General features: G+C 53.1%; 2 protein-coding genes across 2 annotated transcripts in view; both read left to right on the top strand.

Moving 5' to 3' along the window:
- The first annotated feature begins 3,728 nt into the window (after positions 1-3,728).
- On the top strand, positions 3,729-4,616 carry LOC122365081. Its single transcript, XM_043335990.1, has one exon. The coding sequence runs from the start codon at positions 3,729-3,731 to the stop codon at positions 4,614-4,616; it is 888 nt and encodes a 295-aa protein (XP_043191925.1).
- Positions 4,617-10,139: 5,523 nt separating this feature from the next.
- The window catches only part of LOC122365084, a 12,338-nt gene continuing 6,878 nt past the window's right edge, over positions 10,140-15,599 (top strand). Inside the window, exons 1-2 of the mRNA XM_043335994.1 lie at positions 10,140-10,296; positions 10,830-10,934. Coding sequence (XP_043191929.1) covers positions 10,880-10,934 — 55 coding nt within the window. The 5' untranslated portion in view covers positions 10,140-10,296; positions 10,830-10,879. The remainder of the gene's footprint in view (positions 10,297-10,829; positions 10,935-15,599) is intronic.

The following is a 15,599-nucleotide window of genomic DNA, read 5'->3' as shown; positions in this document are numbered from 1 at the left end:
TACTTAGTTATGATCATACATGATGTCTTCATGCATTCAGGCCAGGTCGGGTCAGGTCAGGCTCAGGTCAGGTCAACCAGTAAGCGTTTTGCCGGGTATTCGTAGTAGGTGGCAACCGCCTCTGACAGTTTCGTAACATGTTACGAAGGCACCAAAACTACTTCGTAAACGGTCAAATGGTTGCTAAATTCGAATTCAGCTAAAAAAAAAACTAGCCTAGAAACGTATAAAACTCGAAAATGTGAACCGAGGTCATCAAAGGTAAATGACCTGACCTGACCTTCCGGTGACCTTGACACCCACCCTAATGCATGGGAGCAACATCATATCCCATGTTTGAACGTTTGAAACCACGAAAAGACTGCAAACGCGCGGCTAATGCGAGGCGACATACGCCGAATCGCGATCCCGGCCAAACATGGTGCCATGGTGCTAGGCCGCCAGTGCATCTGAAAGAACTGTGGTGCCCCTGACAAGCCTGAGGTTCTAACGACAGGCCCATGGTGCCCCTGACAGGCCCATGATGCCCTTGCGAGGCCGGTGGTGTCCCTGCTAGGCCGATGGTGCCTCTGCTAGGCCGCTGGTGCCCCTGGGCCCTGACAGGACTGTAGTTCTCCTGACAAGCCTGGAGTGTCCCCGACATGCATGTGGTGCCACTAACAGGTCCAAGGTGTCCCTGCGAGGCCGCAGGTGCCCCTGTCAGGCATGTGGTGTCCCTGCTAGGCCTCTGGTGCCCCTGACAGGCCTTAGGTGCCCCTGAAAGGACTGATGGTGTCCCTTGGCCCTGACAAGCCTGAGGTGCCCCCGACAGGCCCGTGGTGTCGCTGACAGGTCCGTGGTGCCCTTGCTAGGCCTGTGGTGCCTCTGGCAGGCCTGTGGTGCCCCTGGCGGGTCTGTGGTGGTACCCCTGACAGGTCCAATGTGGTGCTCCTGCGAGACCGGTAGGGCCCCTGGCAGGTCTGTGGTGCCCCTGGCAGAATGCATGTGCGAGGCGACATACGCCGAATCGCGATCCCGGCCAAACATGGTGCCATGGTGCTAGGCCGCCAGTGCATCTGAAAGAACTGTGGTGCCCCTGACAAGCCTGCAGTATGCAGTATGCATGCAAATGTATTAAATGTATAGATGAAAGAAAAAATGTTTTATAAAATCGATTAATTTCGAATTCGCATTTTCAGAGGCCCCAAATAAACTTCGTGTGACTATCAACTTTGCATCTCGAAAGGGCCGAGCGGCGAAAACAACCGCGGCTCTGAGCGGGTCCCGAAAGGCTTAGCGCTAGACGGGGCACCCACCCGGAGAATAAAAGGCCGGGACCAGAAAGTGGCCTCATTTCCAGCACTGCTCCCAACAGGCCTGTGGTGCCCCTGACAAGCCGGTGGTGCTCCTGGCAGGCCTGTGGTGTCCCCGGGACCCAAGGGGGCGGGGGGGGGGGTCATGACCCATATGACCCACCCTTGGATCCACCACTGGTCATTACTTGCAGACTGACTCATTTGACATCCATTGCAAAACAAGTCACAGTAGTATGTTTGTTACCCTGTTCCTTTATGCTCATTTTTAAAGTGGGCAAATCTCGACAACTGGGGGGGCAATTCTGTTGAGTGCGGGGGCATTTGCCCCCCCAGTTAACATGTTAAAATAGGCCCTGTTACACAGAGGAGACGAGGATCTTTATCGACCCACGTCTTACATGTGAAAATGCTTTGAGTGACGGCAAACTGACATAAGGCCAGTAGACTCTGCCAGACCTTGTACAACTGGCCCTTGCAGAGTTTATTTAACGTCCAGTACGCGTTTTAAAATTTGTTAGGCATTTGAACATAGGAACGTCCACGATGTTGACGTTTAACCGCGTTAAACACATCATTCGCGGCACGATGTGCATTCATTGTAATTGACCCGTTTCCAGTGCCGGATAAACTAAATAATTAAATCGGTCGCCACGAGCAAACAAAAGGAATTACAGTGTTATAAATTTTAGATAACTTTTAGTTCGTTAAAATTACTTTTTGCGTTCAGTGTAAGATAGGAATCCAAATATCGACATGTAACTTCTTTAGACGACCTCGCAATGAAAGCAAATTTGTCATCATTTGAATGATTAATAATGCGTGAAGTTGGGATTTAGGTAGGCGTTTTCCGCGTTCGTACCGAATGGGGAATGCCCAAATAAACGAAGAAAGCTGCTGCACTATATAACAGGCTGTCGTCACTCGTCTGTTAGACGTTGAAATGTTAAATATATAAGAAATTTTAAACGTCAAGTAGTCGCTTCACATCTCATTTATACAACACTCGGTATTTTCGTTTATTGCTCGTTGCTCAATGATCAACACTGTGTTCAGGTGCGCGCTAAAATATTCTTTATGTCAGGCCCTCCGGCGATGAGACATTTAAGAAAGACATCCATGTACTCTGCATACGGAAGTTTTAGTAGAAGTACCCAGGGCTGCGCAGTCGGAGTCAGAGTCGCAGTTGGAGTCTGTCGGAGTCAGCAGTTCTGCCAGGAGTCGGAGTTGGAGTCGCCAAAATCTTACCGACTCCGACTCCGGAGTCGGAGTTAACGCTGCATGGCTCAACGTCATGCATTGCACCTGTTGGATTGATGATATTGCGCTCGAAATTATATTTTGCCAAAAAAAAGAGGTCATTTTGCTGCTTTGGACGAACGCTTCAATTTCAGCGAAAGAAGCAGAAGACGGCAAATCCCCCAGAACCTGCTTTTTAATTCTGCATGTTATTGTAGCGGGTGCAACAGCGCTCCGTTGCTAGCGACGGCGCCGTAGCGTGTGCAACCCAGCGGCGGCGTCGTAAACTAGTAAATCCTTTTGATGCACGCAGATGTCAGTGATTGATTGACACATATGTCTTGTGATTGTTTTCTGCCTTATATGTTATCTCTTGTAACCGTAGCTGTTGTATTGTCACGCCTTAAGAGGGTAATCTAGGAGCGCAGGTGTGGAGTAATTTTTCTTTGTCCAACTGTCACTGTAATTTGTAATATTACCATTTAGACGCTGAAACTACCTATGCAAGGTAGCCTTGCTAGAAATATAGTGTGCCAATTTTTGTTCAATAAATCAGTACGATCCACGATCGGTAACTCGTTCATCCTAGTCAAGCTCAGAGCTACCGACACGGGCCCACATCGGGAGTCTCCTCCTCCCTTGGAGTTGTGTGGTGCCGACGGTGGCGGATGGTAGTCTCTGCCTTGACAATCCTTTCACTCCCTCTCACAACGAGAGGTGAACTACTAGCGGTATACACTGCTAGCGGTTCAAGTGGCGACCGGCTACTTTCAGCCGTGCCACATTGGTGACACCCGACTCTGGACTCACCTGCCAGACACTTACTCCTGGCCGTCTCACTGGCCCCGCTGTGGTACGGACCACTACTGGCCTTCTCACCTGCCAGACGGCCACTTCCGGACTTCCACCTTCTTTCGCCGCGGTGCGGACCCCCAAGGCACGCAGGATCCGCCGCGGCACGCAGGATTCGCCGCTGAATGGGGGTACGCCATCAACACGCCAGCGGATTGTGATGCCTTCCCGGACCTCTGTAACGCAGCGAGCGTAGTGGGCAGCGGCCAGGTCCGGGATGAGCAGTGCGTCGTCTCGGGCTCTCAGTGTACAGTGTTAACCCCCGGACCACGGTAGCGCAGCGAGCGCAGTGGGCAGACGAGTTGCCGGTCTGGGGACGCGGCGCGGTACGGTGACGTGTACACCATGCCCGTGATGGAGGGCGACACCTCGCAGGAGGCTGCGTCGGCCGACACTCCTGCCACCACGGCTGCATCGGACGAGCGGGCGCGACCGCTTGCTTCATTCAGACTGCCGGCGTTTGCCCCGGACGAGGCGGACCTCTGGCTGCTCCAAGTTGAATGTGCGTTCGACGTGGCTGGCATTGCCGATCCCGTCACAAAGTTCAAGCTGCTGGTGGCAAATCTGCCTACCAACGTGGCGGCCCAAGTACGGGACGTTATCGTCAGTGCACCAGGAGACTTCGACGGGCTGTGCACTGCCCTCCGCCAGCGCCTCGCCCAGTCCCGTGCCAGCCGCCTCGAGGCCCTGCTCCGGCATCAACAGCTCGGCGACAGGTCGCCTTCCCAGCTTCTTCGCGATATGAGAGGACAACTTTCAACGGCTGGCGACTCGTCGGTGGACAGTGGCCTACTGAGGACCCTGTTCCTCCAGCGGCTGCCGCAGTCCGCCCGCGCCGCTCTCTCGCTCCTGCCGGAGGCCACTCCGCTGGCAGAGCTCGCAGAGGCGGCTGACCGCTTCCTGGAGGCGTCTCGGCCCACTGGCGCCGTCTCCGCCGTCGGTGCGAACTCCAGCCCGGCTCCTGCGGCCACGACTGGGGACGGAGATCTAGCTGCCGCCATCGCTTCCCTGTCCGCCGTCATCAGCCGGCTGGACACCTCCCATCGGCGGTTGGAGGGGGCAGTTGCTGGTCGCCGCTCGCGGCCAGGAACGCCTAGGCGTGGCTCCCGGTCGTCCTCGCCCTCCCGCGACGAGCGGGAGGATTACTGCTGGTACCACCGCACCTACGGAGCGCGGGCCCGAAAGTGCACTGGGCCGTGTGCGTGGACGCCGGCGGGAAACTCGGAGGCCTGAGCCGGCCTGCGCCTCCCGCATCAGGCCCGACACCGGACTTGGCGCCGCTCTTTTATGTGCACGATACTAAATTGAACTGCCGATTCTTGATAGACACTGGGGCCCAAGTGAGTGCCCTGCCTCCTCACGCGCTCCCGCGAGGCGCAGTGCTAGCCGCCGGACAGGCTCCCCGACTGACCGCGGCCAATGGCTCCAGCGTGCCGGTCATCGGTCTGTTTGACCACTGTGTGACTTTGGATGGTGGCTCGCCTCTGCCGTGGCGTTTTGTGGTGGCCAAAGTCGGCGTGCCCATCCTCGGCGCCGACTTTCTGGCCCATCACCACCTCTCGGTGGATGTGAGGAGGTGCACGCTGTGTGAGGACAATGGAACTGTCAGAGCGAGGGGCACCACTGCAGTAGTGTCCTCTTTGGGTCTCCGACCCACTGCCTCGCCCTACCAGTCGATGCTGGCGGAGTTCCCGGGCGTCACGGCCGACACCTCCCGTCCGCTTCCGGTACGCCATTCGGTGACGCATCATATCGTCACCACGGGCCCGCCCCGGAAGTCACGCCCTCGCCGTCTCGCTCCTGACCGGCTTGCTGTCGCTCGCCGAGAGTTCGACAAGCTCTACCGGCTCGGCGTCATCCGCCCGTCACAGAGCAGTTGGGCTGCGCCGCTCCACCTGGAACCGAAGGCCACTCCTGGCGAGTGGCGCCCGTGCGGGGATTACCGGGCTCTCAACGCTGCCACCGTCCCCGACCGGTACCCTCTCCCGTACCTCCAGGACTTCGCCTCTCAGCTGCACGGCTGCTCCATCTTCACCAAACTCGACCTCCACCGGGCCTACAACCAGATACCCGTGGAGCCGTCCGACGTGCCGAAGACCGCTATCACCACACCCTTCGGCCTGTGGGAAATGGTCCGCATGCCCTTCGGCCTGCGTAATGCCGGCCAGACCTTCCAACGCTTTATTGACGAGGTCTTGCGCGACTGCACCCACTGTTTCGCATATGTCGATGACATACTGATCGCGAGCTCGTCGGAGACGGAGCACATCGGACACGTGCGAAAAGTGATCCAACAGCTGGACGCGTACGGCGTGGTACTGAACGTCCACAAATGCGTCTTCGGCGTTCCGCGGCTGAACTTTCTGGGACACGACGTCAACTGTGACGGCATCGCCCCACTGCCGGACCGGGTGGCAGCCGTCCGGGACTTCCCGCTGCCTCGCACCGAGCGCGACCTTCGGCGTTTCATCGGAATGGTAACTTTTTACCACCGATTCATGCCCGACGCCGCCGCCCTGCTTCGCCCTCTGCACCGGCTGATCACACAACGCAACGCCAAGAGCGCTCGGCCCGTCCGTTGGACTGACGAGGCCCAGTCGACCTTCACCGCCGTCAAGGCGCGCCTGGCGGACACCACCCGACTGGCACACCCTCTGCCAGGTGCACCACTCAGCATCCAAGTGGATGCCTCGGATGTCGGCGTCGGCGCGGTCCTACAACAGTTCGTGGACGGCTGCTGGACACCGCTGTCCTACTTCTCCAAGACGCTCAAGCCTGCCGAAACGCGCTACAGCACTTTCGGGCGCGAGCTGCTGGCCTGCTACCTCGCCATCCGGCACTTCCGCCACAGTGTCGAGGGCCGGGAGTTCATCCTGTTCACAGACCATCGACCCCTGGTGTCGGCTGTGGGGTGCAGCTCCGATCGTCACGCTCCTCGCGAAACTCGTCACCTGGACTTCGTCAGCCAGTTTACTACTGATGTCCGTCACGTTCCCGGACGGAACAACGTAGTGGCGGACGCGCTCTCTCGGATCACGACCGTGCTCTCCGAACCTCGACCACCCCTGGACGACTTCGAGACTCTGGCGACGGCCCAGCAGACCGATCGGGAGCTCCAGGCGTTCGTCGCCACTCGTCACTCCCTCCGCCTGCGCTCCGTCGAGCTGCCCAGTGGTTCAACGCTGCTGGTGGACGAATCTACAGGTCGCCCTCGGCCACTGCTGCCAGAGGACCTCCGGCGACCCTACTTCCGCCTTCTGCACAGCCTGTCACACCCGGGCGTCCGTGGCACCCAGCATCTCGTCGCCCAGCGATTTGTGTGGCCCGGTATGAACCGTGACGTCGCGACGTGGACGCGTGCGTGTCTCCAGTGTCAGCGGGCTAAAGTGCAGCGTCACACGCGTACCCCAGTGCAACCGTTTCCGCTGCCGGCGGCACGGTTTGACCACGTGCACATCGACCTCGTGGGTCCGTTGCCCCCGTCGGACGGTAACCAGTACCTGCTCACCTGTGTGGATCGGTTCACGCGCTGGGCAGAGGCGCTGCCCTTGCCGGACATTCGTGCAGTGACAGTCGCCCGCGCGTTCGTCTCCGGATGGGTGGCCCGTTACGGCGTGCCGTCCTGCGTCACTACTGACCGAGGTGCACAGTTTGAGTCCAACCTGTGGGACCACCTGTCGCAGATCCTCGGCTGCCACCGCATTCGCACCACCAGTTACCATCCGCAGAGCAACGGTCTGGTGGAACGTTTCCACCGTCAGCTGAAGACTGCACTGCGTGCGGCTGATCCGCCGGTCCGCTGGACCGACCTCCTGCCCATGGCTCTTCTCGGCATCCGGTCGGCGCTGAAGGAAGACCTGGGCTGCACGCCGGCGGAGCTCGTCTACGGACAGCCTCTGCGCCTTCCGGGCGAACTCGTCTCTGCTGCGTCAGGTCCGACGCACCTGGATCCGGCGTCCTACGTGGACGAGCTGCGCCGGGCCATGCGCCGGGTTCGACCGGCGGCCCCTCGATCTCCGTCCTCCGTGCCTGTGTTTGTGCCGAGTGAGCTGCTGGACTGTCAGCATGTTTTCATTCGGCGAGACTCCTCTCGCCCACCGCTGACGCCGCCGTATGACGGTCCCTTTCGCGTGGTGCGCCGTTCAACCAAGACTGTCACCGTGTTCCGTAACGGTCGTAATGATACTGTCTCGCTGGACCGTGTCAAACCCGCCTTTCTTGATGCGCCGACTGCTACTCCGAATCATTGCGACCCGCCCCGTGACGCGCCGGGCCCCAACACTGCGGTGCCAGGTTCGGGACCTAAGCTCCTACTCCCATCCAAGACTCCACGCCGACCCATCGAGTCCGTTCCGTCCACTGCGGTCCCTGTACCTCCTGCGCCCTCCCCTGCCGACGGTCCTCCTGCGCTCTCCCCTGCCGACTGTCAGTCAGCGGCGGCGGCCGGCTCGTCGTGCCCGCCTGGTGCCATGCCGGCGGCGCCTCCGCTCCGCCCTGCCCTCCGTACCCGCTCCGGTAGAGAAGTCCGCCCGCCTCTCCGGTTCCGACACGTCACGTTCCTCTCCGTTCCCCAGTGACGTGTCTAGGGAGGGGGTATACTGTAGCGGGTGCAACAGCGCTCCGTTGCTAGCGACGGCGCCGTAGCGTGTGCAACCCAGCGGCGGCGTCGTAAACTAGTAAATCCTTTTGATGCACGCAGATGTCAGTGATTGATTGACACATATGTCTTGTGATTGTTTTCTGCCTTATATGTTATCTCTTGTAACCGTAGCTGTTGTATTGTCACGCCTTAAGAGGGTAATCTAGGAGCGCAGGTGTGGAGTAATTTTTCTTTGTCCAACTGTCACTGTAATTTGTAATATTACCATTTAGACGCTGAAACTACCTATGCAAGGTAGCCTTGCTAGAAATATAGTGTGCCAATTTTTGTTCAATAAATCAGTACGATCCACGATCGGTAACTCGTTCATCCTAGTCAAGCTCAGAGCTACCGACACGGGCCCACATCGGGAGTCTCCTCCTCCCTTGGAGTTGTGTGGTGCCGACGGTGGCGGATGGTAGTCTCTGCCTTGACAATCCTTTCACTCCCTCTCACAACGAGAGGTGAACTACTAGCGGTATACACTGCTAGCGGTTCAAGTGGCGACCGGCTACTTTCAGCCGTGCCACATTATTTTTAATGCATATTTGCAACGCGAAACCTTGGAACGCTCAAGGGCTCATTTCAGGCAAGATAAAAGCATATCCATTATGAGCTTATCATGTTATGGATTTTTCATGTTAATAAAACCGTTCGCAGTCGGAGTCGGGGCTGGAGTCGGTGTCGGAGTCGATTTTGGAAGTCGGAGTCGGTGTCGGAGTCGGAAAGCCATCGACTCCGCAGCCCTGGAAGAACCTACGTACAACCTAAAACCTTTGATGTAAGCGTTTTCTAACAATAACGGTTTTTAAGTACCTATCTGATCTACCTAACTGTTTAGCATATCAAGACAGCAAGTAAGAGCGCTTAATATTAGACGGTTTATCGGATTTGATTAATAGTAGGGACCTTATAAATTATGCGGTTCACGATCATTTTCGCACACCTGTGTTTGAGTAGGTAAGTACAATAGCACTGATATAACTGCACCAACTGATTTGATTTAGGGACGACCGAAGTGAACGGTGAATAACAAATGATAAGCGAATGACAGAAAGCGGGATTGAGGTAGAGAGACAGAGAGAAGGAGGCAGAGGGAGAGAGAGAGAGAGAGAGAGAGAGAGAGAGAGGGAGAGAGAGGGAGGGAGGCAGAGGCAGAGGCAGAGGCAGAGACCCGGAGAGGAGGCCGCCGGCGAAAGTCGACCTCCTAACCCGGCCCGTGGCGGCCGGCCGCTTCGCTCGGTCGGGTCCGTACGTTTAGACGGCGCCTCGGTCGGTATAGACGGTTCGCCGGGCCTACAACACGGCGAACACGGAACGCCGAGGCTCTGCCGTGGCCGATAACTACTGAAGGCGTAATGCATCACGAGGGACAGGATATAAGCTGAAGTGGGAGGATCCGTCAACGTCATTTAATTATCGTTAGATATCAGAAATAAAATATGCCGACTTTTATGTCAGCCTCTCAAGATGTTGCACCGTCTCAGTCGGTTCGATGCTGGGCCTGAGCGATGAACGTCTCACAAGATAATATATACGGGTCTTTCTTATTACGATATTGCTCGGTCTAGCCCTGGGGGGAATAAGATGATATATGATGTTAAACGACTTTATCACATGCACTGAAACGTGCCGGACGGACGTCTCGCCCTCATGGCTTGGCCCGGTCAATTTAAACGGCGTCAGACGAGCACTGCCGATGACCGACCCATGCTCGTGGACCAGCTTTTAATCGCTGCAAGATCATCGGTAAGGCATTGCGCTATCTTGACTTGGTGCCAGGGGCGACTCAAGCCGGTAAATTTTGGTCAATCGTTACTCGTTAATAGAGCAAAGGAGCGAAAACCATGGAAGGAGACCGACTTATATCCCGCAAATAACGCATACGCATACGGATGTGCAACACCGGGTGTACGGGAAGTGGGGTTTCAGATGGGCGCGAATTTACTCCGATATCGGGCATAGACTATCCAAGTCCCCACCTAGGTCAACTTAGCCCGCTGCATGGGGAGGCGGCACGGGGCAAGTGAAGAGCGCGCGGCTGAGTGACGTCAGAGGGGAGGCGGCACGGCACAGTGAATAGCTGGTCACGTGACGTCACGTGACCAAGGCGAGGAACAGCATTGGTAGAAATCAAAATTATATGACGTCACTCATTTTTCGAAGGCGCCATATTCCCTCCGACTCCCATTGCGTTCCGTGCTCTCTCCCCCTCTGTCCCGGCGGTCTTGCGGCGTTGTTGGTGTTGGATGAATTGGGTGTTTAATATCGAAAGTAAGTTGAATTTCACCCAAAATCTGTCGGAAATCATCAGAGAACATGTTGTATTCATATTTCATGTAGTTTTGTTATGTTTCTGTTGTTTATTTCATGTAAAATTGCTTAGTGGCTTGTTATCTAGGCGTTCATGGCGCACGAGTTGTCATTGTTTACTTGGACTTAAACATGCTTTATGTTATTGTTAAAAACTAAATGGAGCATTGAATTATAGTTTGTTTGAGGATCTCTTTGCTTCATTTTAACATGACTATATATTAATGTGTTTTGCTGTTATGGCTTGGAACAGGATGTTTTGATAATTGACTGGGACCCTGGCAAGTCTAAATGCTGACATGTGTTTCATTTTCTGTAATATTATTTAACTTCTATGGAACTCATAAGCACACAAGAACTGCTGGTTTGACTAGTTGTTAACTTATATGTCTGTATAATTTTTAAGTGTTGCTATTTCATAGCATTAATTACCTAAAAGGTAGTGTCTTTCACAGGCGCCAAAACTGAATTAATGACACTTCTTTATTCCGCAGATCTAAAGCTGCACCAGGATTGAAGCCTAAGGACTACCAGAGGGCTGACAATGGCTGATCCAGAAGCAGAAATAAATGGAGATGATCGAGTTCAAGTTAAGAAAGGTATGTGCCAAGTATCCTCATAAGGTGTGTGGATGGTAATTTTGCATGAATTATTCCCTTTTCCGTAGGTTTGATGTGATAACCAGATGGTTTTATATGTATTAAGCTGTAAATGGTATTCAAGAGCAAACCAAAGCAGAATAAGTAAGTAAATTAATCATGCTATTGCATTATTCTTATGATCTTCAGGTTTGCTGATTTTCAGAAAGAGAGCCTATCCTGTAGGTTTTTACATAAAAGTATTTTTATCTAAGGTGGTGTTCCCATTTACCTATTAAGGAAAAATCCAGGCTAACCAAAGCACTGCTACTAAGCAACTTCTTAAACTCCAAGGTTCAATGTCATATTAATCTGCTTAAATGTGATTCATTGGCACCCACCTTAGTTGAGCGTGCAGGCATGAACACCTTTGGGAATGCATCCTGTTACATTTAAGGTGCTGAGAGCATGGAGCATTATGTATTTGGACAGCACCAAATAGGTAATGCTATTTGTTGGTAATGCTGGTGCATAAAGGACAGCTAAGGTACTGAGGTGACCCCTGCAAGACTGATAGTGGTTATCTAGATGGGCATGCAATGCAGGATTATAAGTTTTTTTTTTCTGACCCTAGACTGGTCTTGATCTCCACAGTTTCAATATAATCACACTGCCCAGCATTGTGAGAGCATGAACCTTACTTCTTAGTACCTACAGTTAAGTTCATCTTTTAACCCCATGCTGTCCTCACATAGCCTTCACATCAGCTCATGCAGTCCTGTCTGAAACCCATTGGTAAGACTGCTAAGTTTTTCATTGAGTGATTTGAGAGCCTTAATCTATAGCTTTAGAATAATAATTGTAAGCATTTTGTCAAGATAGTGGAAAAATAATTTCAATTAAAATATGTTTCTCAAATCTCATTGCAGTAAACTCTGAACGGTGAATATCAGTGGCATTCTTTTCACGCACCTGTAATTAGTCGCAATTTCCGGAAGCGTATCCCGTTTCGATAGACGCACCCGAGGAGGACAGACGCGAAAAAGGCGTATTTGCGACAACTTGTCGATGTTTTCATTGTCTAGAAGCTGTGCTGTAAATTCGAGACACTGCTTTTGGGAAATGGTTCGAAGAACGAACCTGAATATCTATCCTGAATATGTCGATCAGCATGGAACGTAAATTTATCGGCTCTACCGTCAAATATTTGCGAGAGCACATGTTGCATAGCGTGGTTGTGTCCGTATTCACTGTTCACATTCGCCAATACATGGCCAGGAGTTTAAAAGAAATGTTCGCCCGATAACCGAAACGCCTGATTTCCAACCGATCTACGTGGTGTGGTATGACCGAACCACCCCTCCCCATGTCTTATAGCGCAATATATCTCATTATGTTTCATTTAGTAAGTGAGCAGGCTAAAAGAAGCACGTAATTTCTGGAACTGACGTCGCCAAGCAAACTTGTCTTATGCTTCTTCCCGTATCACCCGTTCACCGTCCTTCGTCCGCTCGAGTCGCGAACACCGAGTAACAGAGGAGTTTCGGTAGCTTAGTCGCCAGTTCTGTTCCATCACCTATGAGCACTCTATCTAGTATCTCGGCGCCCCGACCCGTCTCGCTGCGGTTACGTTGGGTGTCTGTGGTCTGGTATGAGGCGCGGGCGGGCCCGATTCGCCGGCCGGCGACCCCCTCTCCCCGGCCCGACCTGCCCACGGAATGCGGCTACCGTGGGATGTCAGGGCATTGCCGGTCCGCGGGTACAAAACACGCCGTTATTTGGGTACGGGATTTCTACCGCCATGTTGGCTGTCAACAGCCGGGGTCTGAAGCGATAACTGCTGTGTCATACAGACTTGTGTCTTTAATGGTACGAAATGCATTGCATCGTTCCCCATTTCACGTATTTTTGACCGTCCCCGATGTGCGTATGGGGTTCCATGGATGGGTTCCCTTTCTATCGACCAGCTCTGTTCCACCCCGCGGCCATGTTAACAAAATGGCGGCCCTGAGCCTCCCCGCTCCTCCCCTCTCTCCACTCTCTCCACTCTGCCTCTGTACGCCGAGCCAACCCTGGGACGTAACCGCGCGACGATTTCGCCCGAGGCACCGACCCTCCCTTTCCTTCCTGCGGAGAACTGGTTGCGATATAGAACCGACCGTCGGGTTCTTTGTTAGGTCGCCGAGGGGGGTTTAGGGGGGGGGGGGGGGGCGGCGCGGCGGACGCTCGCGCCTCCTGCCCGTATAACGAGTATCGATATTCCCAGCTCACTCGTGAATGAGGACCCCAGCGCCGCCTGGCGGTGTCTGCCGGCATTAGTGACGTCATACTCTGATGACGTAGTGGATTAGTCAGCTGACTGTGCCGGCGGGTGCGTTGCCCTGGCAACGGTGTTCGGCGGCCGACTTTTTGTACCGTGTGGAAATCGGAGGGGTGATGCTATTTTTGGAACGGGCTCCTTATTGACAAATTGGACAATGCATAAGTAATGTGGCTGTTATGGGGGATGGGGTGGTGTTATGCCACGTGCTATGCTCGTGCTTATGGTTATGTGTTAGAGGCTAGAGCGCCTACTTTTGCGGCTAGTTTCGACTAGCTTAGAAAGTAGCGTCAAAACTTTTTGTTCGATTTACGCATGGCTATGAAAGGTAGCTCGAAAGATAGGCTCCATTTTCATCCCGTAGTGATAGAACTACTTGTCAACAAACATTCGTAACCATGAAAGCTAGCGGTAGGGATTTTAGAAAGAAAAAAATCCGCTTTTGTCGTTGTTCGACACCTATTGGACTGCTGATATCAATAGTTAAAGGAAAAGGGCCACCTTTAACATGGGGATTGAAACTGAGATAGCCATCTTGTAGCCCGTGTCCGAAAACCTGTCTGTTTTCCTCCTTACGGCCGATTTCGGCCTCCATTCGTAGTTATCGGCAATTTTAAAAGAAAATACGCCAGGAATGCGTCCTTATCCCAGGAATGCGTTCTTATCCGACAATACAGCCACCCGCGGCGAGGCTTTGGTTTTTTACCAATCAGCTCCAACCAGCTCAGCTTTAACCAATCAGCTTATCTGACACAATCCGACGAGTCTGTCTTCTGAACGCTGATTGGCTTGAGTGTGACGTCATCGCTATGCCATCATACAGTAGGTGCCGTAGAGAGTATCAACATAGTACCAATATGTTAAATAGTTTTAAATACTTTTTCGCGAATTGTGCACTTCTGGCACCAGTTTCAAAAAGTAAATGAAAAATAATGATGTCAAAATGAAAAACAACGATATCTTCATATTTCACGAAGGTGGCCCTTTTCCTTTAACTGAGCCTACCCGCATACCACAACGTGGAAGTTTTAGATGGCTCCTCTGCCGAAAAGCTGAGCATCACGGTTTTCGCACAAACCTGTTTCCTGTTTTCTCTGGCTCGGTGTCCTTATGTAACACCTTAGCGATACAGTGACAGCTGGCGATACTCTCATCACAGCTTTGAAAAATGGTCTAAACCCAGTCCGATTCCGGTTACGGTACCTACTACGTGTAAGAAACGCAGATGGCAAGGCGGCCCGAAAGCATTGTACGATGAACAATGCCTCGCAACTTCATCGCCTACATAGGCGGCGGAACGGAACGAGGGGGGCACCGTGTCCCCCTTTGATTTTGACACTTTAACATTAGCCCTATGGGCGTTGCATGGAAAGAATGGGACCAAAAGTCGGCAGTGTCCCCTTAATTGAAGGTGTTCCGCCGCCATTGATAGCGTAAACTGGCGCTCTTCGGTCCATTCCAGCGTGGATAGCTTTCCCTCGATGGCAGAAACACCAGTCAGTCCCATTGCGGCCTGATTTTTGTTCGGTACCCGTCGACCCGATGATAAATGTAAGAAGTCAAGTAGTATATCGTTTGTATTTCACTCTCATTTGTCGATACAGTATTAGTGCGAGCTCGTACCTTGCTTCTACCGGTACCTGTGTGAATAGAAATGGTGTGCGTGCTGTCCATTCATCACCGAGCAAAGCCGCTACTTAAAATGGGATTGATGTAGCTGGGATAGTATACTTCCTATGATCGGGAGGTGCAGTAATTCACTGCAAGTAGGTATCGATAAATTCGGATTACATATTGCTCTTCATTAAAATGGACCGGTAATGCACTAATAAGTTGAAACAGTCCTACTTGTATTATCCCGGAAGCAAGCACCATCCGCGAAAGGTTGTTTTATTTTAATTGTTAAGTCTGACAGTTCTCTGGAAACTCGACCGGATGTTTGATGAGGAATACGAGTATTACAACTTCGGTCTCGAAACCGTGCAGGAAGAACATGTATAGTATGCCACCGCTGCGGTGTTTGTATCTAAATATCTGCGGGGCCGATGAACATCCGACCAAGACAGGAAGAGCCACAGTGCCTAACGTCAAAGGCATGCTCCCCATTGACCGATTTCGGATATACGGTGAATAATTTTGTGTATTCTGAACGATCAGCCTCTATGCATTGTATGTACTGCCAGACTATGCGTTACAGTGTCAGATTGGTGTGTTCGTGAGTGTGCCGAGCGCTGTTTTCCCGCCGCCCGTCACGCGGTGCGTCACGCCGCTGCCGTCCCAGCTGTAGGCCGGCCGTGACGCTCACCGCCCAACTGCCGAGTCACGTGACGTGACGAACACGAGATGAACGAAAAATGGGAACGAAG

This window comes from Amphibalanus amphitrite, unplaced genomic scaffold, assembly GCF_019059575.1.
Source record: "Amphibalanus amphitrite isolate SeventyFive unplaced genomic scaffold, NRLGWU_Aamphi_draft 000714F_arrow, whole genome shotgun sequence".
Classification (NCBI taxonomy): domain Eukaryota; kingdom Metazoa; phylum Arthropoda; class Thecostraca; order Balanomorpha; family Balanidae; genus Amphibalanus; species Amphibalanus amphitrite.
Note: the sequence above shows the minus strand (reverse complement) of the source record. Positions and strands in the feature narration are given on the sequence as shown.

What these genes read in the sequence shown, in the direction of transcription:
- LOC122365081 (XM_043335990.1), top strand. Translation starts at nt 3,729, where the DNA reads ATGCCCGTGATGGAGGGCGACACCTCGCAGGAGGCTGCGTCGGCCGAC.